Here is a 23,370-nt window from a genome sequence, read left to right on the forward strand (position 1 = left end):
GACTTGGCAATGCACATCGTGCTTCATCTCAACATCCCTAAAACAAGCTTTCTGATGATGTCTGATGTGGTTGTGGGTAGCGGGGGTACATTAAACTAAAAAAAATTACCCTTTTTGGAGAATTGCCACACTTTTATAAGGTTAAAAAACCAGACCGTAAACACTTTTTGGGCCAGAGATGATCAGTCAAAGCCCAAGCTCTCTGTATGGACAAGACTTTTGAGCAGCAGAGCTTTGCAGAGGCCAAAGAAAACAGAGCCCAAACAATGGCTTGGGAGCTTGTTTCTCATCAAGCAGGCCAGGCTGGTCTGGCACTAGTGTTCTGCTCTACCCTGCCCTGGGAGATCTGGGGTCAATCTGCAGCCCACCCCAGCTCTCACTCCCTGGACCCACAAGAGCGGGAGATGTCATGTGGCCACTTCCTTCTTGTTAATTTGTAGAACTCACTCCAACAGGATATGCTCAGAGGTGCTGGAACTAGGGGTGCGGGGGTTGCTGCAGCACCCCTCTGGCTCGAAGTGGTTTCCATCATATCATAGACTCAGAGAAGTGGAAGGGACCTCAAGAGGTCATATAGTCCCATCCCCTGCACTCATGGCAGCACTAAGTATTACCTAGACCATCCCTGACAGGTGTTTGTCCAACATGCTCTTAAAAATCCCCAACGATGGAGATTCCACAACCTCCCTAGGCAATTTATTCCAGTGCTTAACCACTCTGATAGTTAGGAAGTTTTTCCTAATGACCAACCTAAACCGCCCTTGCTGCAATTTAATCCAGGGTTTACAGCTTGGTTCAGTGGCTCTCAGCACTCCCCCCGCCCCCTTACACATTGTCCCAGCACCTCTGGATATGCTTGAGCAAATAGCTGAATATGTTTTAAAAAGCAAGTTTGGCCTGAACTGGAGCCCAGGGAGTTATGCTGAATTTATACAGGTGTATTGAAGAGCAGAATTTGAACTGTAATGTTAACAAAATATAATCTATCAACTTCATGAAAAAACTCATACAGATACAGACACATCATCTTCCTTTCCAAATGCAAACCGATGGACATCGTACCAAAAAGACTGAAGGTAAAAAATCCATTACAATCTACATACCACACAGACTATGCTGACAGCTTGTGCCACACGCTCTCAAAGAAACTGCGGAACCACCTGATCAACATCCTCTACAGCAAACAGGGAAAGATTAAGAATAAGCTCTCAAAACTGGATACTCTCATAAAAAACCAACCTTCCACACAAACTTCCTCGTGGCTGGACTTTACTAAAACTAGACAAGCCATTTACAACACACACTTTGCTTCTCCACAAAAGAAAAAGGACACTAAACTATCTAAACTACTACATGCCACAAGAGGCCACAGCAACGGTTCCCTCAACCCACCCAGCAATATTGTCAATCTATCCAACTATACTCTTAGCCCAGCAGAAGAATCTGTCCTATCTCGGGGCCTCTCCTTCTGTCCCTCCACCACCACGAACATGATACAGTTCTGTGGTGACCTAGAATCCTATTTTCAACATCTCCGACTCAAGGAATATTTCCAACACACCTCTGAACTACATACTAACCCACAGAGACCTTCCTACCAAGAGTACAAAAAGAAGGATTCTGGGTGGACTCCTCCTGAAGGTCGAAACAACAGACTGGACTTCTGCATAGAGTGCTTCCGCCGACATGCACGGGCTGAAATTGTGGAAAAGCAGCATCACTTGCCCCATAACCTTAGCCGTGTGGAACACAATGCCATCCACAGCCTCAGAAACAACTCTGACATCATAATCAAAAAGGCTGACAAAGGAGGTGCTGTCGTCATCATGAATAGGTCGGAATATGAACAAGAGGCTGCTAGGCAGCTCTCCAACACCACTTTCTACAAGCCATTACCCTCTGATCCCACTGAGAGTTACCAAAAGAAACTACAGCATTTGCTCAAGAAACTCCCTGAAAAAGCACAAGAACAAATCCGCACAGACACACCCCTGGAACCCCGACCTGGGGTATTCTATCTGCTACCCAAGATCCATAAACCTGGAAATCCTGGGCGCCCCATCATCTCAGGCATTGGCACCCTGACAGCAGGATTGTCTGGCTAGGTAGACTCCCTCCTCAGGCCCTACGCTACCAGCACTCCTAGCTATCTTCAAGACACCACTGACTTCCTGAGGAAACTACAATCCATCGGTCATCTTCCTGAAAACACCATCCTAGCCACTATGGATGTAGAAGCCTTCTACACCAATATTCCACACAAAGATGGACTATAAGCCGTCAAGAACAGTATCCCCGATAATGTCACAGCAAACCTGGTGGCTGAACTTCCTGACTTTGTCCTCACCCATAACTATTTCACATTTGGGGACAATGTATACCTTCAAATCAGCAGCACTGCTATGGGTACCCGCGTGGCCCCACAGTATGCCAACATTTTTATGGCGGACTTAGAACAACGCTTCCTCAGCTCTCGTCCCCTAATGCCCCTACTCTACTTGCGCTACATTGATGACATCTTCATCATCTGGACCCATGGAAAAGAAGCCCTTGAGGAATTCCACCATGATTTCAACAATTTCCATCCCACCATCAACCTCAGCCTGGTCCAGTCCACACAAGAGATCCAGTTCCTGGACACTACGGTGCTAATAAACGATGGTCACATAAACACCACCCTATATCGGAAACCTACTGACCGCTATTCCTACCTACATGCCTCCAGCTTTCATCCAGACCACACCACACGATCCATCATCTACAGCCAAGCTCTACGATACAACCACATTTACTCCAACCCCTCAGACAGAGACAAACACCTACAAGATCTCTATCAAGCATTCTTACAACTACAATACTCACCTGGTGAAGTGAAGAAACAGATTGACAGAGCCAGAAGAGTACCCAGAAGTCACCTATTACAGGACAGGCCTAACAAAGAAAATAACAGAACACCACTAGCCATCACCTTCAGCCCCCAACTAAAACCTCTCCAACGCATCATCAAGGATCTACAACCTATCCTGAAGGACGACCCATCGCTCTCACAGATCTTGGGAGACAGGCCAGTCCTTGCTTACAGACAGCCCCCCAACCTGAAGCAAATACTCACCAGCAACCACACACCACACAACAGAATCACTAACCCAGGAACCTATCCTTGCAACAAAGCCCATTGCCAATTGTGTCCACATATCTATTCAGGGGACACCATCATAGGGCCAAATCACATCAGCCACACTATCAGAGGCTCATTCACCTGCACATCTACCAATGTAATATATGCCATCACGTGCCAGCAATGCCCCTCTGCCATGTACATTGGTCAAACTGGACAGTCTCTATGTAAAAGAATAAATGGGGACAAATCAGATGTCAAGAATTATAACATTCAAAAACCAGCCGGAGAACACTTCAACCTCCCTGGACACTCGATTACAGACCTAAAAGTGGCAATTCTTCAACAAAAAAACGTCAAAAACAGACTCCAACGAGAGACTGCTGAATTGGAATTAATTTGCAAACTGGATACAGTTAACTTAGGCTTGAATAGAGACTGGGAGTGGATGGGTCATTACACAAAGTAAAACAATTTCCCCATGTTTATTCCCCCCCACACACACTGTTCCTCAGACGTTCTTGTCAACTGCTGGAAATGGCCCACCTTGATTATCACTACAAAAGGTTCCCCCTGCCCCCCCAGCTCTCCTGCTGGTAATAGCTCACTTACCCGATCACTCTGGTTACAGTGTGTATGGTAACACCCATTGTTTCATGTTCTGTGTGTATATAAATCTCCCCACTGTGTTTTCCACTGAATGCATCCGATGAAGTGGGCTGTAGCTCACGAAAGCTTATGCCCAAATAAATTGGTTCGTCTCCCAGGTGCCACAAGTCCTCCTCTTCTTTTTGCGGATACAGACTAACACGGCTGCTACTCTGAACCTGTCAAAATATAACAGTGATAGCAGGGGCGCGAGTTATATCTGCACGTGGTGCCTTGGCACCAGCAATATTCAGAGCCCAGGGGCCCAGCTCCACCCATATTTGGGGCCGGGTGTCCCCCCCCCCCACCTGCTGCCCCTGAGTGTCTCCTGGCCCCCGCTTGCTGCCCCTGGCCCCCCCCCCCCCGGCCCTGGAGCAGCGCATCCCTGCCTCTGCCCAGCAGCTCCATGCTGCCCCCCTGCAGCAAGTGCTGCCGCAGGGTCCTAGTGCCCCGCCCTCCGTTGCCAGGGCAGACTGACGCTGAGCCTGCCCTTCCACCTCAGACCCTTCCCTTTTCCGGCGGGACCCTCCACCAGCAAAGGGGGCCCCCCCGCCCGCAGTCACCACTCCTGCCCCACGCTGGGCAAGGCGCAGCCCCATCCCTCTCCCCCAGTGAGGCTACAGGCAGGGGCAACAGCAGGGGAGGAGGCGCACGCAGCTCCCCCTGGCACCCACCATGGGGGAGGCGAGGGAGATTCCTGGGCCTGAGAGGGGCCCTAGGACCACATGCACTGACAGTGGTGGGGGGGAGTGTGCTGCTCGGGGGGTGGGAAAGGGGGGCTCCTCCCCCAGAGCTCGCTGCTGCCAGCAGGGAAAGGGCTGGGGGGAGTCGTCCTCTCTGGCCCCTGTCCCGGAGCAGCCTGCCTGCACCCCAAACTCATCCCCAGCCCTGCCCCACCCCAGAGCCCACACCCCCCAGCCAAAGCTTTCACCCCCCCACTGCACCCTCAACCCTCTGCCCTAGCCTTGAGCCCCCTCCAACACCACAAACCCCTCATCTCCAGCCCCAGCCAGAGCCCTCATCCCCCCAACCCTCTGCCCCAGCCCTGAGCTCCCTCCAATACCAGAAACCCCTCATCTCCAGCCCCCGCCAGAGCCCTCATCCCCACACACTCCAACCCTCTGCCCCAGCCCTGAGCCTTTCTAACCCCCAAACTCCCTAGCCACAGACAGAGCCCTCACCCCCACACTCCTACTCTCACCCTGAGCCCCTCCCACACCCCAAACCCCTCATTCCCAGCTCCAGAGCCCTCACCCCTACACCCCTACTCTTGTCCAGAGCCCATCCCACACCCCAAACCCCTCATCTGCAGCCACACCCCACAGCTCTCACCTCTGCACTCCCTCCCATCCCCAAACTCCCTCCCAGAGCCTGCACCCCAATCCCCTGCTCCAGCCTAGGGCCTGCACCCCAGACCTCCTCCTCCACCCAAACTCCTCCCCAAAGCCTTGGGCAGGTGGGGGGCGGAGTTTGGGCGGGGGCGGGTTCTGGGCACCACCAAAATTTCTACAAACCTGCCACCCCTGAGTGATAAGTCTCCGGGTTAGCAGTCCTCCTGTTTCCTGGCATAAAGCTGACCAGACATCAGGAAGTAATATAGGAAAATACCAGGAAGGTGGAGCAAAAATTGCTTTACTGAAGTCAAGGCCAGAAGGATCCCAGTCAGCAAAGAAGCCCCATTACCTCCAGTGCTTACAGTTAAGCATGTGCTTAAGTGCTGACTGGGGTTGGATTGAAGCATGTGCTGAAGTGCTTTGCTGAGTGTGGGCCTTAGGCTTGCTGGAATTCAGCCCAGTTTCTGGCTTTGCTAGGTGAGCCCCTTTCCCCAGGTGGTCTCTCTGTCACTTGTCATTTGTAGGAGGTCAATGCCGGCTCTTCCCGGCCTTCTCGCAGTGCGCAGCAGCACGGCTCTCCCTGCTCAGCCCTCCCTCTGCACATGAGGTAACTCAGGTTCTGGCTCGACCAGAGTATTGCACAGGGAGGTGCATTATGGGATGTTACCTTTGGCATGCTGGGCTGGGGAGAGCCCTGAGACACGTGACCAAGGGTTGGGAGAGCTGCCTGGACGTTCAGGGACTCCTGGACTGCACGGCTGTTCCCCTGTGCGGGGCATAGTTTGCGGGGGCGGGGGAGCTTTAGTAACACGGTCCCCCACTATGTAAACAGCCTAGAGATTTGCTTCTGGTCACTTCCAGTAAGAGAAGCAGAGTGGCTTAATAACCAACCAGCTCAGCCCTCCCCTCCCTCAGGGCCCCACCAACCACAGCCGGATTCACCAAGGGGCTTAGATGGTCCTGGGGAGAGAACATGGCGTCTGCCGCACCCATCCTGCTCCTCGTGCTCCTTCTTGCTTCACTTGCTCCTGGGAAGAGACAAAGGAGGCCCCCAGCCCTGGAGAGTCACTTTGAGAAGATCAAGATACAGGAGAACTTTGACCTCCAGCAGGTGAGGGAGGGACTAGGGAACGCTGGGCATCCCAGGCACTGGCACAGCTCCCTGGAGGGTCCTCTGTCCTAGAGATGCTCACCTGCTCCGTAACTTGCCAGGCAGGTGTTTGGGTTTGCCCTTCTGCTCTGGTGCCCTGCCCCAAGAGACGGGCTTGGGTGATCGCTGCTACCTTGGCCAATATTCAATCAGGATTGAACCGGGGACCTCCAGAGTGAAAAGCACAAGCTGCTACAGTGCATGCTAAAGATTCTGGGCTGCTTAGGGGGGCTGAAATCTCCTCTGTGGCTGTGACGCACTGGGGGTACCTCAGCAGGGTGTCAGTGAAGGGTCCCAAGGCTCCTCGAGCTGAATGTGCTGAACACTCAGTGGTCTGCAGTCTCACTCCAGTTTCCCCCCGCCCCGTAGCCTCAGCAGAGACGCTAAGTACTCAGGGGGCCATGAGGTGTGTGTGCGTGCCGCAGGGTCTGAGATTGGTTAGGAGGGGAGCTCACTCTGCTGCTGCTTGTGGTGTGCCCATCCGCAGAGAACCCCAGCCAGGGGCCCAGTCTCCAGCACTCCTGATCCAGCCTGGTGTTCCTTAGGCGGGCAGCTGGGTGCAGTGCCCCTGAGGACAAACTGAGAAGGGACATGCAGAAAGACAGCGCTTTCCCCTGCCCCAGCTTCTGGCTCTCAACAGCTAACCTGCTGCAGTCCCTGGGGAGCTCCTGTGTGATTGCTAAAGTGCCTAGAAAGCTACAGCTGGGAGATGCTATAGAAACATGGGGCCAGATCCAACCTCTCTCCACAAAGCCACAGGGAAAGGGCTTTGTGCTGGAGAGCTGTGGGTGGAGGAAGGGAATCCAAGTCCCCACAAGCTGCCCTGTGGCCACTGTGATGCCCTTACGCCAGGGACTGGCCCACCAGCCCAAGCAGTAGGCTTCCCAGGCACTGGCCATACTATGTGCCTACTCCTGGGGGCATTCTGGGTCAAAAAATTAAAAATTCTGCACACACACACACACACACACACAACAACTCCCCAGGAGCAGAGAGTTAAAGAAAACCCTATGACAACCCAGTTCCTGTTTCTCTGCCCCCTTGTCCACCCCCCAGAGCCCAGCCATGCCCCCCCAGCCAATACACCCAACCCCATATCCCCCAGAGCCCAGCTGCAGGGCCCCCACGAGCCAGATACCCATGCCTCTCCCCTACAAAGTCCAGCCACAGCCCCCCCTTGCCCAGATACCGGCACCCCCTCCCCACCAGAGCCCAGCCACGGACCCCCCTTTGCCCAGACACCCCCACCACCACCCAGAGGGCCACATTGATAACTGGGGCCCCAGCGCCATACTGATCAGGCCTGTCTTATCAAGCAGACTGGCCTCAAGCATAGGTTCCCCAACTTTTTTCTGCTACGCCCCCTTCTCCATGGGAGTCACAGAACAGCCTCCTCAAATCTGGGAAGAAAGTGACTCACCAAGGGGTGCAGACAGCTCACACCCAGGGCAGCATCAGGACTTGGCTGGCTCCATCCCTGGAGGAGCCCATGGCAGCACGGTGCAGAGCGGCCTGGGGCTCCTCACCTGCCCTCCCCCCTGCCAAGAGCCTCTCGCTCCCACAGGCTGCGGAGGGTTAAAATACTTGGGGCTGGGGCTGGCTGGGTGTCCGGGCCAGGCCAGGGCAGCAGCAGGGAGAGTGCAGGGAATCCTGTTGCTGGGGCAGGGCTGGGCTGTGCCCCTGCCCCAACTACTGGGGACTTCCAGGCCTGGACGTTCTCCCCACTGCTGCCCTGCCCTACTTGGCTGGCCACGGCCCTGGGCCCCCCAATAACCTTATCACCCCCGAGGGGGGGCATGCTCCACAGGGCTAGTGGGCAGGGCACTAGCCTCTGAGACAGCAGACCCAGGTGCTAGTTCCTACTGTGTCCTGTGAGCTTAGGCAGCTCTTGTCCCCGTTTCCCTGAGTGTGAGCTCTTTGAGGCAGGGACTGCCTCTCCCTGGGCGTGTACAGTCCCGTGCACAATGGGGCCTCGTCTCAGGGAGGGTATCAGGTGCTACTGTTATGTATGTGTCATAACATCAGATCTGTGCATTTAATTTCTATTTTGAGAAATAGGATAAATGTAGCTGAAATCTCACAAAACGTAACCTTTTTGCTCAGAATCTGGTCAGTTCTGTAATTTAGACAATCAAACAAAAACTGCAGCATTTCAAAGAACAGACGTAGAAATTATGGTTCAGTGTCCAGCGGCAAGTCTATGTGTTTTGATGCCAGAAGTGTCATTTCATGAGCATGTTGGAGGTGCGGGGTCAAAAAACAAAATTTGGGGGGCTGCGAAGTAGCCAGGAACAAAACTATAAATATTGTTTGTAAATGTCACCCAAAAGAATGCTGCATTTTTGCCTAACTGTAACCTGCACCCAATCCATTGCTCCTTGTGTAATTCATTTGGCAGTTGGGGAAGCAGGCACTTGTTAAGCCCATGGGGACAGCACCTGCGCCAAAAGTACGGTGCCCTAAAACCGCTCCTTGTGTATGTATGTGGAGCTGAGCGGGGAGCCTGTATGTCAGGGTCTTGCCCCTGGTGGATAGTCACCAATAAGCACTTTTGCCACCATCAGCCATGAGAGGGAGGGATTCCACCAGCTCAGATGCTGCAGCTCCTGCCTTTGGCTCCTCAGGGTCCTTGCTTCAAGACCCAGCAGCAGCCGGAGTTTTGCCCTTGCTGCGGGAGGGATGGGGCAAAAGTGACTGCATTGTGCCACCCCCGCCCCCTTGTAGTTTTCAGGGAAGTGGTTGCTGGTTGGTGTGGCCTCCAAATGTGACTACCTAAGAGAATATAATCACCAGCTGGAAGCAACAACCATGGCGGTGTCTGCCTCTGAAGGGAAGTCGCTGGCTGTCAGTACCTTCCGGAAACTGTAAGTGGCCCATCGAGGAATGCGTGTTGGGCTGGGAGGCTGAGCTGGGATCAGACGCCCTGACCTCCCGTGCTGTGTGCTCTGAGCCCAGCTTGTAGGACCTGCTTTACGACCCCTGGGGCTCAGCTGCAGCCCCTCCTCACCCCAGGCGACCAGGCCTGACTCCCCGTGTGAGAGCTCCGACAGCTCAGTGGTGCTGATGCCGGTCAGTGTGAGGTGCCCTGCTACCCCAGGGCCCCGTCTCCACTGCAGCTTGTTCTGCTTCCTTTGAGCCACTCCCTTAGCACCCCCTAGTGTTCTCAAGTAGGTACTGCAGGTATGCTCACCTGTTCCATTCAATTACTACAAGACAGGCGGCTACCTCCTTACCTCGCACAAGTGCCAAGGGAAAACTGTGAACTGTGCTTGAAAATAAAGCTTGTAATTAAAGCTCTTAATTCCAGTCAGCTTTTCTGAGTCTCCTGTGGGTGGCAGCGGCTCTGCAGCGAAGAGACCTCTATTGTGAAGTCAGCAGTCTGGGGGCCCCATGGCAGGGCCTGCAAACAACTTCTGCCCGGCTCTACCCAGAAGATATTCCAGCCCAGTGTGTAGGGTTTGGCCTGCCCTTGCAGTTCCTCAGCAGGGAGCTCCTCATTCAAGGAAAAGAGGAACAACCTGGAAGGGAGGGCGGTGAGGTTTGGAAGTGTGGCCCTGATTCAGCACAGCAATTAAGCACATACTTGGCTTTAAGCAAAAGGACTCAGCCCCATTTTACAAAGCACATGCTTGACTTCAGTGGGCTCAAGCACACGTGGCTAAGAACTGGGCTGGTTCGGGGCCCACAGCAACAAAGCCCTCCATTAAGGCTGAAGGCAAGACATGGGGTCACTGCTGAGCTGGTAATGCAGAGAGTGCGTTGCAGCCCAGGAGCACTGGGCCAACGTGTTACCTGCTGCCAACCCTGCTAAAGCAAGATTTCCCCCCCACTCCACCAGGCTGCTTTGGTGTGATTAGAAATGGAGAGGAGAATCTCAGTCACTTCCCAGCCCCTTTGCCTGCAGAGAGAACCTGGAATATGAGGAGAGAGAAAAAACTATCCCTGGTAAGGGAGGAGACACTGCAGCTTGGGGGGCCTAACGATGCTACCCAGGTGCACACACACACGCATTCACATGAACACACATATGTACACAGGCACACACATTGAAAACTCAGGCCCAAAGGAGTCACTGCACTACCCTTCCCCCAAAGCCTCAGCCTACTCCTGTGTGTAGTGTGGTGATGCTGCAGGCAGGCATCTGTCCCCTTGAGGCATACACCTGAAGTTACAGTCCCACTGTGATGGGATCCCTGGGTGCAGCCTGGGACCGTGGGATTGCTGTGCTCCCTGAACTCTCTCCAACCTGGGCTGTCTCTCACACTCCTTGCTGGTGACCAGCAGCAAACCCCTCCAGGTGCTGTTATCACTCAGCACCACTGCATGTGGAGACCCCACACCCAGCTAGATTGCATGAATGCTCCCAGAGCCACTCATGAATCACACAGAGAAAGGCACCAGTCAAATCCCCCAGCTCCCAGCACTGTACCCCAGGAATATACTATCTTGCACTGCTCAAGATGAATAGTGCAAATTTGTTAATTGGTTCCCCACTTCATCAATGGAAAGTGGACATACACCAGCCTTTGCAAAACAGCAGATTTGCCACACACTTCATACAGACTCACTGGTAAAGATAAACAGTTAAACAAATGTATTGACTATAAAAGATAGATTTTAAGTGATACTAAGTGATAGGCAAAAAGTTAGCGTTAGTTACCAAAAGAAATAAAATATAACCAAGCAGCCTAACCTCTCAACCCTATTAGACTGGGCAGCAACTAGTTTAAGAAGTTTTTCTCACCCCACTGGATATTGCAGTCCTTAATATACAGATTTGTCCCTTAAATCTGGGCCAGTCTCCTCTGTTGCAGTCTTCAGTCTTTCTCGCAGTGCCTTTGTTGCTTGCAGCGTAGGTGGGGGCAGGAGAAAGGCCAAGCCTGGGCCCCATGTGTTCAGTTTTATACCCTCAGTCCATGTGCTTTTAGAACACAAGTCCAGGCATGTCTGGGGGGCATTGCTGAGTCTCCAGGCAAGGTTGAGCAATATCCCTGGTGTGGCCTCATGCAGGTGAGTCATTGAATTGTAGCTCCCTTGCTGGACAATGGCTGCTGATGGGTTGTTTGACACCCTGCCCAGGGGTTGGTTACTTTCCTTGCTGTTGCCTCTGGAGAGCTAATATCTGCCTGATTCCCCAACTTACAGCATGTTTTAGTGACCACCATACAACACAATCTCATAACTCCATATGCGTTAATGATACACATCTATGGATAGAGAAATGACTTTCAGCAGATCATAACCTTTCCCCTGATACCTTACAAGGCATGCTTTAGATGTAAGATCATGATTATATACAGATGAGGAATAAGGAGGGGGGTTACAGGGTGCTCACCCAAGGTACAGAATGTCATACCCACCCACAAGCCTTGCAGGCTGACTCTCTTCAGTGCTTTGGCTGGGGGTGGGGAGGGGGATTGCTCATTATTTCCTGGCCACGTTCCCTTTCATAGTGTCCCCAAACATGTCTTTCTCTGACCTTTCCCTTTTCTTTGCGTGAGCGCACAGGGCACTGCCTCCGGGCACTTTCTGGCTCACCTTCGGTTCGGAGCTGGCAAGTGAGCCAGGGGTCAGGCAGCTACCTGGCTTTGCATTTGGTCAATTCTTTCCCTGGGATGTTTGATGTAATGTAATAAAAACAATTGCTAAAATCCTGGGCCCACTGAGGTCAATGAAAAAACCATTGACTTCAATGGGCCCAGAACTTCACCGAACAGCCTATGCTCCCTAGTGACCCTGACCTCAGAGGGAGTTTAGCTTGGAACTCACTACCATGTAGCTGTGAATATTAATTTAGAGCCAGCTAGTGTATGACTTGCTGGGCCCTGAAACAGGTCTCTGTGGATGAGGGGAAAGCAGTGGACGTCTTATTCCTTGACTTTAGCAAAGCTTTTGACACGGTCTCCCACAGTATTCTTGCCAGCAAGTTAAAGAAGTATGGACTGGATGAACGGACTATAAGGTGGATAGAAAGCTGGCTAGATTGTCGGGCTCAACGGGTAGTGATCAATGGCTCCATGTCTAGTTGGCAGCCGGTGTCAAGTGGAGTGCCCCAGGGGTCGGTCCTGGGGCCGGTTTTGTTCAATATCTTCATAAATGATCTGGAGGATGGTGTGGATTGCACCCTCAGCAAGTTTGCAGATGACACTAAACTGGGAGGACAGGTAGCTACGCTGGAGGGTAGGGATAGGATACAGAGGGACCTAGAGAAATTAGAGGATTGGACCAAAAGAAATCTGATGAGGTTCAACAAGGACAAGTGCAGAGTCCTGCACTTAGGATGGAAGAATCCAATGCACCTCTACATACTAGGGACCGAATGGCTAGGTAGCAATTCTGCAGAAAGGGACCTAGGGGTTACAGAGGATGGGAAGCTGGATCTGAGTCAACAGTGTGCCCTTGTATCCAAGAAGGCCAATGGCATTTTGGGATGTATAAGTAGGGGCATTGCCAGCAGATCGAGGGATGTGATCATTCCCCTCTATTTGGCATTGGTGAGGTCTCATCTGGAGTACTGTGTCCAGTTTTGGGCCCCACACTACAACAAGGATGTGGAAAAATTGGAAAGCGTCCAGCGGAGGGCAACAAAAATGATTAGGGGTCTGGAACACATGAGTTATGAGGAGAGACTGAGGGGACTGGGATTATTTAGTCTGCAGAAGAGAAGAAATGAGAGGGGATTTGATAGCTGCTTTCAACTACCTGAAAGGGGGTTCCAAAGAGGATGGATCTAGACTGTTCTCAGTGGTAGCAGATGACAGAACAAGGAGTAATGGTCTCAAGTTGCAGTGGGGGAGATTTAGGTTGGATATTAGGAAAAACTTTTTCACTAGGAGGGTGGCGAAGCACTGGAATGGGTTCCCTAGGGAGGTGGTGGAATCTCCTTCCTTAGAGTTTTTTAAGGTCAGGCTCGACAAAGCCCTGGCTGGGATGATTTAGTTGGGGATTGGTCCTGCTTTGAGCAGGGGGTTGGACTAGATGACCTCCTGAGGTCCCTTCCAACCCTGAGATTCTATGATTCTATGACTCTCTTCACCTAAACTGTCACCAGACACCTAGCCCAGCCCCCTTCCCCACCCCATAAGGAGTGTCAGAATGATGGCTGCTTCAGCAACCCACATTTCTTGGCACTTTCAGTTCCATTGTTTAAATGAAGGCTGCCCACAGCGTGTGGGTAATGCTGACAGGTAGGTAATACCACCTCACTGCCATCTAGCACTTGTCATCCATGGAGCTCAAAGCACTTTCCAAAGAAGGTCAGTATCATTGTCCCCATTGTAAGGTGGGGGAAACTGAGGCACAGAGTGGGGAAGTGAGTTGCCCAGAGTCATGCAACAGGCCAGCAGCAGACCCCAGGTCTCCTGAGTCCCAGCCCAGTGCTCTACGCACTTAGAAAGGAGGAACGTAACAATGTTTCATATTAACACTTCATTGCACGGCTGCCTCCATAGCCCATGAGGCCCTTTCGCAAGGTGGGGGAGGCTTATCAGCCTCTGTTTACAGATCAGGCACATCCTCACTTTGGGTGAGTTTTAGGTGTCTGATATTAGATACCTGGGTGTCTAAAGCTGGGCACCCAGGCTGGAGGGAACTAACTTAGAGGTCAGTGTGGCCAGATTTCAGAACTCAGGGCCAGAGTTTTCAAGTGCTCAGCCCCCAGCAGTTCCCACTGTGACACAGACACATTTTCCAAAGAGCTCAGCACCCAGATGAAACTCTGGCCCTATGTAACTTACCCAAGCTCCCGCAGCGCTGAGTCAATATTAGAACACAAACTGTGCCCCCTGCATTGACCTCTCCCTGTAACACGTTTTGAGCATGTAAAAATAACACCAGCAAATGAGTAATACGTAAACCAGGGTAATAAAGAAAACAGCAGCAAGGTGCAGCCACGAAAGTGGAATGCATCACATCTGAAACCTTTGCTCTTTGATAGGTCCTCGCCAAGCGGTGGCTTTTCTCTGGCTGGGTTGGAGGAATCTAACACACATGCTGTCTTTCTCCCTGTACATGCACAGAGATGGAGTATGCTGGGAGATTAAGCAGCGATACTGCTCCACCAAGACCAAGGGGCGATTCCTCCTGAAAGGTGAGTGAGGAGCTGGGGTTGGAGGAGGTTAGTGTTGGGTGTGTTTGGCGTGTTCCTAGGCAGGACTTTGAAACAACCAAGCTAGCGACAAGGCACGAGCTGGCTGAGCTCCCAGATCTGCCCGTTATTAGCATGGCAGGAAATATGGAGGCTGGTGAGCATGGGGCAATTCTGCTTCGCCAAGCTGTTGTTTGCCCTTCTATTGATGTTTGCTCCCATAGGGACTCCAGCTGATGATCAGGGCGTAGCTTGTGGGTGGAGAGGCCCGTGTTAATTCTCTGGCCCCCATCAGCATAGTATGTGAACATCTCACAATCTGTAATGGAAGAGACAAGGTGGTAGCTCGTATTAGAACCTAAGAATGGCCATACTGGGTCAGACCAGTGGTCCATCTAACCCAGTGTCCTGTCTTTCGACAATGGCCAATCCCAGTTGCTTCAGAAGGAATGAACAGAACAATCATTGAGTCATCCTGTCGTCCACTCTCAGCTTCTGGCAGTCAGAGGCTTAGGGACGGCCACAACATGGAGTTGTGTCCCTGACCATCTTGGCTAATAGCCACTGATGGCCATATCCTCCATCCACTGATGGGCTTATCCAGACAAGCTTTCGAGCTCCACAGAGCTCTTCTTGTGAAGCTCGCAAGCTTGTCCCTTCCACCACCAGATGCTGGTTCAATAAATCTCCTCCCCAACCTTGTCTCTCTCATACACTGGGATCAACACAGCTGCAACAACTCTGCAACAGTCCTTCGTGTATTTCTCCTCACACACCCCTGGGAGGCAGGGCTGGGCTATTACCCCATTGTACAGATGGGGAACTGAGGCACAGACAGGCTGAGGACCAGGGTTTTAAAGTACTTAGGCCTCTAACTTGTATTGTGCAAGGGCACCCACAAAGCATAGGGTGGAGCGGGGACTCAACGCCCGCCAGGTGTCCTGAGTCCTAGGCACATGCCGTAACCACTGAACCGCCCTTTCTTTCTCTGGCCAGCCTTCGTTGTCTAGCTAGTGTCACTGCAGTTAGTACAGAGTCTAGCACAATGGTGCCCTGATCCCTGCCCGGGGTCTCTACACACTATCATGAGACCAGTCCGTAATTTGCGATCCCATGGCTTTGGCTCCTAGGCCGTGGCAGCAGTGTGGATGTGGTGGTGGGGGAGACAGACTACAACAGCTACGCCATCCTGTACTACCAGAAGCTCCGGAAGATCTCCATCAAGCTCTATGGTGGGTGTGCAGGCTCATGGCCTTGCCATTAGCTTCCCTGGGGAATTGCCTCCCCATGGCGGGGCACTGAGGCACAGTGGGGCAGATTGTCAGACTGGGGGGAATGTTTGGACCCAGCGGGCACTAGTGGCCCTCATTGGGTAGGGCCCAGACAAGCTGCCCCAAGTTTTGTTTGCTTACAGGTTAGATTGGGGTGACTTTGCTCAGCGCCCCAGCTTGTGTCATAGGGCATTTCCTCCAGGCTGCTCCCTCCTAGTTCAGGGCTATAGCCATGGGGTCCAGAACCAGCACTGTTTGTGCTCCGGCTGCTCCCCACACATAGGGGTGGCACTGTGCCGGGGGGTAGGGCTCTGCTGTGGGACAATGTGAGGGCAGTGGGGCTTTGGGGCTGATTCTATTTCAGGTGGCAGCAACGCTTCCTGGAGGCTGCAAATGTCTTGGTTTGAGGCTAGGCTCAATTGTGCGGTAGGAATCACACTTGCTCATGTGAGGGCTGAATTTGGTCTGGTGGCTCCAGACACTGGATGGAAGATCACCAGCCTAGGGCTAGAGCTGGGCTTGAAATGCTTTTCCTGCCCCACAAACATGTTTGAAATGTTGAAAAATGGCCCCATCCAGAACAGAGATAAAAAATCGAAATCTCGAAAATGTTCACAAACTAAACATCAGAAAAAAATGTCGACTGCATCAATCAAAATGTTTCATTTAAATTTTGACTATTTAAAATGTGGGTTTCTTTACTATAAGTAGCTTACACCTCTAAATGTAGAGTTGCTTTGAAATAGAGAAACTGGAATGTTTTCTTTAGAAAATATCAAAATGAAACATTTCAACAATTTCAAAAAAAAATTTCTGAGTGGAAATATTTCTCAAAACTGCCCCTTTCCCTGGGAAAGTTTCGCTTTCAACAAATTGGCATTTCCGACAAGAAACGTTCCATAGAATGGTTCCTGACCCACTCTCCACAGTCACTGGTGTCCTGGGGCTGAACACAGTGCCTGCCATTGGATTCTCTTTATTTCACCCCTCCCAAAGGACGCAGCATCCGGGTCAGTGACGCCATCATAGGTAAATTCGAGCAGCGCATCACAGAGATGAACTTGAATGAGGACTTCACCTACTACTTCCCCACTTATGGTGAGTCCTAGTCGTCCTGCTCAGTGCAATGTGGGGGGGTTTCGTCTTCCTCTGCAGCCTGGGGCACAGGCAATGTTCCCTCTAATATTTATATTCATGTGTGGAAAGAATTTTATGTGCACTCATATGGAGGTGATGTGTGGCGGGAGTGGGGCCGAGGGGTTTGGAGTGTGGGAGGGGGCTCAGGGATGGGGCAGAGGATTGCGATGCGGGCGGGGGTGAGGGCTTTGGCTGGGGGTGCAGGCTCTGGGATGGGGCCAGGGATGAGGGGGTTGGGTTGCGAGATGCCCTGGGACTGTGATGGGGAGAGAGGACTCCCCCCAGCCCTTTCTCGCCACAGCGGCCCGGGGCTGGGGTAGAGTGTCTTTCCCCGCCACGGCAGATCGAGGGAAGTGATTATTCTCCTCTATTCGGCACTGGTGAGGCCACACCTGGAGTATTGCATCCAGTTTAGGTCCCCCACTACAGAAGGGATGTGGACAAATTGGAGAGAGTCCAGCGGAGGGCAATGAAAATGATTAGGGGGCTGGGGCACGTGACTTACAAGAAGAGGTTGAGGGAACTGGGGTTATTTAGTCTGCAGAAGAGAAGAATGAGGGGGGATTTGATAGCAGCCTTCAACTACCTGAAGGGTGTTTCAAAGAGGATGGAGCTCGGCTGTTTTCAATGGTGGCAGATGACAAACAAGGAGTCTGAAGTTACAGTGGGGGAGGTCTAGGTTGGCTATTAGGAAACACTATTTCACTAGGATGGTGGTGAAACACTGGAATGGGTTCCCTAGGGAGGTGGTGGAATCTTCATCCTTAGAGGTTTTTATAGTCCGGCTTGACCAAGCCCCTGGCTGGGATGATTTAGTTGGGGTTGGTCCTGCTTTGAGCAGGGGATTGGACTAGATGACCTCCTGAGGTCTCTTCCAACCCCAATCTTCTATGATTTTATGAGAGGTGCCTCTCCCTGGCCGAGGCAGCTCCGGGGCTGGACAAGAGGCACCTCTCCCCACTATGCACCTGCACGGCCCTTGATAGCCTGCTGCGCGGCCACGCAGCTTAGAGGGAACTTAGGGCATGGGTCATAGACACCAACTTCCCCTCTACCCGGAGGGTGCTCGACCCCGCTTCCACCCAGGCCCCACCCCCACTCCACCCTTTCCTGCCCCTGCTCCGCCCCCACTCCACCCCACTACACTCCTTCCCCCAAGGCCCCGCCCCACCTCTTCCCACCCCTGCTCCCCCGCCCTGCCTCTTCCCCACCTCGTTCTTCCCCCTCCCCCGAGCGCCCCCCATCCTTGCTCCTCCCCCTCTCTCCAGAAGCCAACCTGCACTGCACACCGTGAAACAGCTCTTCACGGTGGGCGGGAGGCGCTAGGAGGGAGGGGGAGGAGTGATCAGCAGGGCCGCCAGCAGGGGAGAGGTGCTGGGGGGGCGGGTGGGAGAGGGGGGAGCTTGGCAGCCGGTGGGTGCTGAGCACCCGCTAATTTTTCTCCGTGGGTACTCCAGGGCTGGAGCACCCACGGAGTTTGTGCCTATGGCATGAGTGATTTGCTGCTTCAAACTAGAGGTTCTGGGCCTATTACAGGAGTGGGTGGGTGAGGTTCTGTGGCCTGTGATTAGCGGTGGGTCAGACTAGATGATCACAAGGATGATCCCTTCTGGCCTTAGTCTGTGAGTCTATGAAGATGGGCTTGAGGACCCCCTGGTGCTGCAGTCTGCCCAAATGGCTGTCCCCCTGGCCTAACTCCCAGCTGGGGAATAGCTCCCAGTGCATTTGATCCAGGGACAATGGTGTTTGCTCCAATGCTCTTGTAGGGTGTTCTTGGCTAAGGGCACAGCTCCGCCACCATCCCGTCCCACCCCTTTGTCTTGTCTTGCCAAAGCAGCTTAGCTTAGCTTGGCCACCTGCAGCTTGGGAGTCATCAAAGCCCAGAAACACCCTGTAAAGCATTATTTCTGTAGCACCCAAAGGCCCCAGTGAGGGTCATGCTGGACCTGGCCAAACAGAAGGTTGCCAGAGCTCCGAGTCTAAAGCAGGGCAGGCTCTGTGGGGCACTGTGTAGACTCAGATGGGGTGGGGGGCACTGGGGAACTTGTCATCGCTGGTGGGCATCTTTCCAGACAGAAGCAGAAGGAGGTTGTGGCAGGGCAGCTGGTCAGGGAGCTGGGACGCAGATTTTAGGAGGTGCTGGTAAAGCAGAGCCCCCAAGGTCCTATGGCCCTGAGCTACTGTGCCCTTTTAGGATGTGCTCGAGGCCTGCATGGGGCGGCACGGTGATTTCTTAGCAGCAGCAGGTGAGCAGGCCCAGAGGCTGCTGTGAGCGGTTGTGAGAGGTGTGGGCTAAGGAGCCCTGGCCCGCTAGTGCAGGCGTGGGCAGGAAACAGCAGGATTTGCTCCAGCCTGGGAATTCCCAGGGAGAGGAGCTGCTGAGTGTGCCCGAGTTGTAAGGGATGTGTGCCCATGAGCTAGGGACAACTCACTGGCACTTTGCTTTGTGGTCTATATCAGTTGACACCAGGTCTCTTGACATGAAAGCCCAGTGTGCCCCTCACATCCATGGGCCAGGTGTAAATGGGTGTAGCTGGTATCCATTCGCTTCAATGCAGTGATGCCTGTTCACATCAGCGCAAGGTGTGGGGCAGTGGACCCACCCTGTGCTTTGGGGACAGGTGGGGTGCTGGACACTGACATGTGGCCTTTGTTGCAGGGTTCTGTGAGTCCACAGATCAATTTCATCTGCTTGATGGTGAGTTACAACCCCCCAAGGCCCGGCCGGCAGGACAAGTGCCCCCCACGTCCCCCATCAGCCTGCAAGGCCTAGCGGGTGGGATGGGATTGTGCAGCCCCAGCTCAGCAGGGAGAGGGGCCAGGGGGAGGGCAGAGGGAAGGAAGTGGAAAAGTCTCCTTCCCGTCATCTAATGCCAGCCTCAGGCAGCTCCCCCATGGACCACAAACTGGTGTCTGAGTGGACTCCCTGGGGATGGGGTCAGATGGGGGGGCTGTCTGGGATGGAGGATGGGGTCAGATGGGGGGGCCAGTCTCCTCTGTTGGAGTCTTCAGTCTTCAGAGTGTCCTTGTTGCTTGCAGCATAAGTTGGCAGGGCCGTCCTTACCCATACGCAAACTACGCCGCTGCACAGGGCACCAGGAAATTTGGGGGACCAAATTGCCCGAAATTTCCTGGTGCCCTATGCAGCTGCATGCTGCTCCAGTGGCCAGCCTGATCCCCTGGCTGGCGGAGCCCGCCAGGAAAGCTGCCCCCACTCCTGCCGCACCCCCGCCCCGCCTCTTCCCACCCCTGCTCCTCCCCAGCCCGCGGGGGACTGCAGCAGGAGATGGGTGCGCCCTGCAAACACTGGGTAGCAGGAAGTGGAGCGACCCGGCCCCAACCCGCTCCGCCAGCTCGTGCTGGGGGGCGGTTCCCCCGTGCCCCCCAAGCCTGCTCCTGTCCCCCACAGACCTTGGGTGCAGCCCCCCCCCCCGCACAGAGGCCTGGGGATGCCCCCCTGCAGATGCATGGGGCCAGCCCCCTTCCCCCCTGCAGGGAGGCTGTGTAAGGCACCACAATATCTAGGGACGGCCCTATAAGTTGGGGGCAGGAGAAAGACCCAGCAGTGGACCCCTGTGTTCTGTTTTACATCCTTAGTTCACGTGCTTGGAGAACACAAGTCCAGGCATGTCTGGGGGGCGTTGCTGAGTCCCAAAGTGAAGCAACACACACACACACACCTCTTCCCTTGTCATTGACCCTGGAGAGCTAGTATCGGGGCACTTCCCAAACCACAGCGTGTTTTAGTGACAACCATACAACACAGTTCATATATGCATTGATGATACACGGATTTAGATAGAACAATGGCATTCAGCAGATACCTGATACCTTACACGGCATGCTTTGTATGCAAGATCAAAATTATGTATAAATGAGGACTACGGGGGTTACAGGACTCTCCCCCAAGCAGGACCGGCCTTCGGCATACGCAGCATATACGGCTGCAGAGGGCATCCGAAAATCTGGGGCCCCATTCCCCTCACTGGCTGCGGCTGGAATCCTCCCTTCTCCGGCCCCTGTCCTGCGCTGGGCCAGCGGGCTTCTCCCCTGCTCCCTCCCTCGCTCCTCAGCAGCCCGGCCCCAGCCCCGGCCCCGGCCCACCGCCGCCTGGAGGAGTGCGCCCTGGACCCTGCCTGCCTGCACCGCTGGGTCTCCGGCCCGGGGCCAGGACAGGAGGGGCGAAACTTCCATGTTAGTCAGGGGGAGACTTAAAGTGACAGTGCGCTCACGGTCTCTCACACTTCCCTAACACACACACACTCTGTCTCTCTCACACAGACTGGCTCTCACACCCACATACAAGAGTCACAGTCCCCCAATACAGATTGTTACACACACACAGTCTCACACTCCCCAACACACACACACACTCTCTCTCTCTCTCTCACACACACACACACACACACACACATATTATTGTTGTTGTTATTACTGCTTGGTACTTCCTGCCAAAATGCTGTGGTGAGCCAGGTGGCAAGGGGCTGCAGGAGGGACGTGGGCTCTGGCAAGGTGCAGCCCCCATGTGACAGCGCGAAGCCGGCCTTGAGCCTCTGCCGCAGCATCTGCTGCCTATGAAGCTCTGTGTGTGTCAGCAATGGTGGAGGTGGGGGGTTGGGGGTCCGCGGCCGGGGGTGGTGGCTGTGCCCCCTCGACACACTGGGGTCAGCGGTGCTGGCTGGGGACGGCCTTCAGTGGAGCATAGGGGCACCAGTTTAATCATACTGCATAAGGCCCCATGAATCCTAAGAGCGGCCCTGCCCCCAAGGTATAGAATGTCAAGAGGGGCTCCCTGCGGCATGGGGCACAGGGTCAGAAGGGGTGGGGCTTCTTGGGCTATGGGGTCAGATGGGCTGGGGGCTCCCTGGGGCATGGGGGACAGGGTCAGATGCGTGGGGCTCCTTGGGGTGTGAGGGATGGGATCAGATGGGAGGGCTCCTTGGGGCATGGGAGACAGGGTCAGAAGGTGTGGGGCTCCTTGGGGTGTGGGGAATGGGGTCAGATGGGGAGGCTCTCTGGGGCTTGGGGGACAGGGTCAGAAGAGGTGGGGCTCCTTGGGGCTTGGGGGACAGGATCACATGGGATGGGGGCTCCCTGGCAGGGGGGAAATGGGGTCCATTCCAGGGCAGCGGGCTCATACCCCTCTCATTAATGTTTTGGGATAAGGAGGCATTTCTCCAGTCCCCATCATTGGCTCTGAAGGACGTCCCTTATCTCATCAGAGGAAAGCTGACTAAAGGGCAGTGGAAGGTGGCTGCGGCCCTTGGCAGTGCCCAGGTGGTGCCCCTCCCCTCAGCCCCTCTCTATTTGCTTTCCAGAAACGAAGATTTAGGTGAAGAGGGAAATGCCAGAGACTGCGGGAGCCAACCAGCCATGTCTGCAGGCATACTGAGCGCAGGGGCTTGGCCACGGGAGCTGCCAGTGAATTCTGTGGCCCAGTTATTCAGCCAGGGCTGGGGAGCTCCAGGTGGATGCTGGGCCAAGGGAGTGATGAAGGGGTGGGATTGGGGTCTCCTCTGTAGCCCTAACCCTAGTGTTTGTTCACTCCCAGCCCTTGCTCCCCCTCACTTCCCAGGCTCATGTCTCTTCCACATGATACTACCACACAAAGGCGGATTTGGCTTTTGTGGGGCCCTGCGCCAGAGCAGTGGGGCCCGCTCCCCATCCCTTCCTCCTGCAGTCCTCCCCAACCCCTTCCGTGCTCCTGCCAAGGAGTGGGGTTGGGGTGCGGCCAGCAAGAGCGCCAGGCAGGCAGAGTGGTTCAGGGTACGGGGGCACCCGTTTTTCTGGGGACCCCAAATTGGCCAGGGCCCCTGGGCACAGGCCCCGTTGGCCCAGTGGCTAATCCATGATTGCCCCCATGCCCTTCTGCGGGATCCCCTGCCCAGTTGCCCCTCACTGCTACTGCCTCGCTCCTCTTACCTGATTCGGTGCTCGCTCTTGTTGCTGTCCCCAGACGGGCTGTGAGCCCCCATGAGGAAGCCCTGCTCTCCTGACACTGACGCAGTGCGGCCGGGCAACCCTTCAGCTTCCACCTCCTGTGCGCTGCCCCTGTCAATTTCTCAGGGCCTGGCTGTGCCCGTTGTGCTGGGCTCAGTGCAGACTGACATGGAGCAGATGCCCAGCTCACGCTCTCTCTCTGGAATCCACAATAAACGCTGGCCAGGCTGGGAAGGCCCCTGTGCTCCTTGCAGATGGGAAAAGGACACAAGTGTGCCAGGAGGGTTGGGCAGGTGGGATTCTCCACTGCAGGGGCCCCATACAGTTCCAGCTCCTGTGGTGAGAGTTATTCCTGCTGCCCCAGCAGGACATTCCTTGCAGGAGCGTTGTGCCATTCAGTGCCATTCACCCTGTGGGGCAGGAGGCATGAGCAAGTCTGCAGCCCTTCAACAATCCGCTTTGCTGGCGATGTCTCCATTGCCCCTTGCCCCATTGGCTGTGTGGGTCCCAGCCCCAGCCCTGTCCCCTTATCACTGCTTCAGTCCCTGAACATGGCTGATCTGCGGCACCCTGCGCTCTCCCAGCAACGCCTTGAACAGCTGACCTGGGGAAGAGCCGGGGCTCGGGGACACACGTCCATTCAGCCAGAGTCCCACGCGGGGTTAAATGCCAAGGGGCTGAAGCTG

At 54.2% G+C, this 23,370-nt stretch overlaps 1 protein-coding gene across 1 annotated transcript; it reads left to right on the forward strand.

Annotated features, from left to right (window-relative positions):
• Window positions 1–5,799: 5,799 nt before the first annotated feature.
• C8G (complement C8 gamma chain) lies at window positions 5,800–23,317 on the forward strand. The gene is made up of 7 exons (XM_037879954.2): window positions 5,800–6,211; window positions 8,975–9,114; window positions 14,269–14,339; window positions 15,467–15,568; window positions 16,604–16,705; window positions 19,404–19,442; window positions 22,063–23,317. The coding sequence occupies exons 1-7, from the start codon at window positions 6,074–6,076 to the stop codon at window positions 22,074–22,076; spliced, it is 606 nt and encodes a 201-aa protein (XP_037735882.1). The 5' UTR covers window positions 5,800–6,073; the 3' UTR covers window positions 22,077–23,317.
• The last annotated feature ends 53 nt before the right edge of the window (window positions 23,318–23,370 follow it).

This window comes from Chelonia mydas, chromosome 16 (assembly GCF_015237465.2).
Source record: "Chelonia mydas isolate rCheMyd1 chromosome 16, rCheMyd1.pri.v2, whole genome shotgun sequence".
Lineage (NCBI taxonomy): Eukaryota > Metazoa > Chordata > Testudines > Cheloniidae > Chelonia > Chelonia mydas.

Coding starts and splice junctions, on each gene's coding strand:
- C8G (XM_037879954.2), top strand. CDS start 6,074: ATGGCGTCTGCCGCACCCATCCTGCTCCTCGTGCTCCTTCTTGCTTCA. Junction 14,340..15,466: donor GGGGCGATTCCTCCTGAAAG/GTGAGTGAGGAG, acceptor TTTGGCTCCTAG/GCCGTGGCAGCAGTGTGGAT. Junction 16,706..19,403: donor CTACTACTTCCCCACTTATG/GTGAGTCCTAGT, acceptor CCTTTGTTGCAG/GGTTCTGTGAGTCCACAGAT.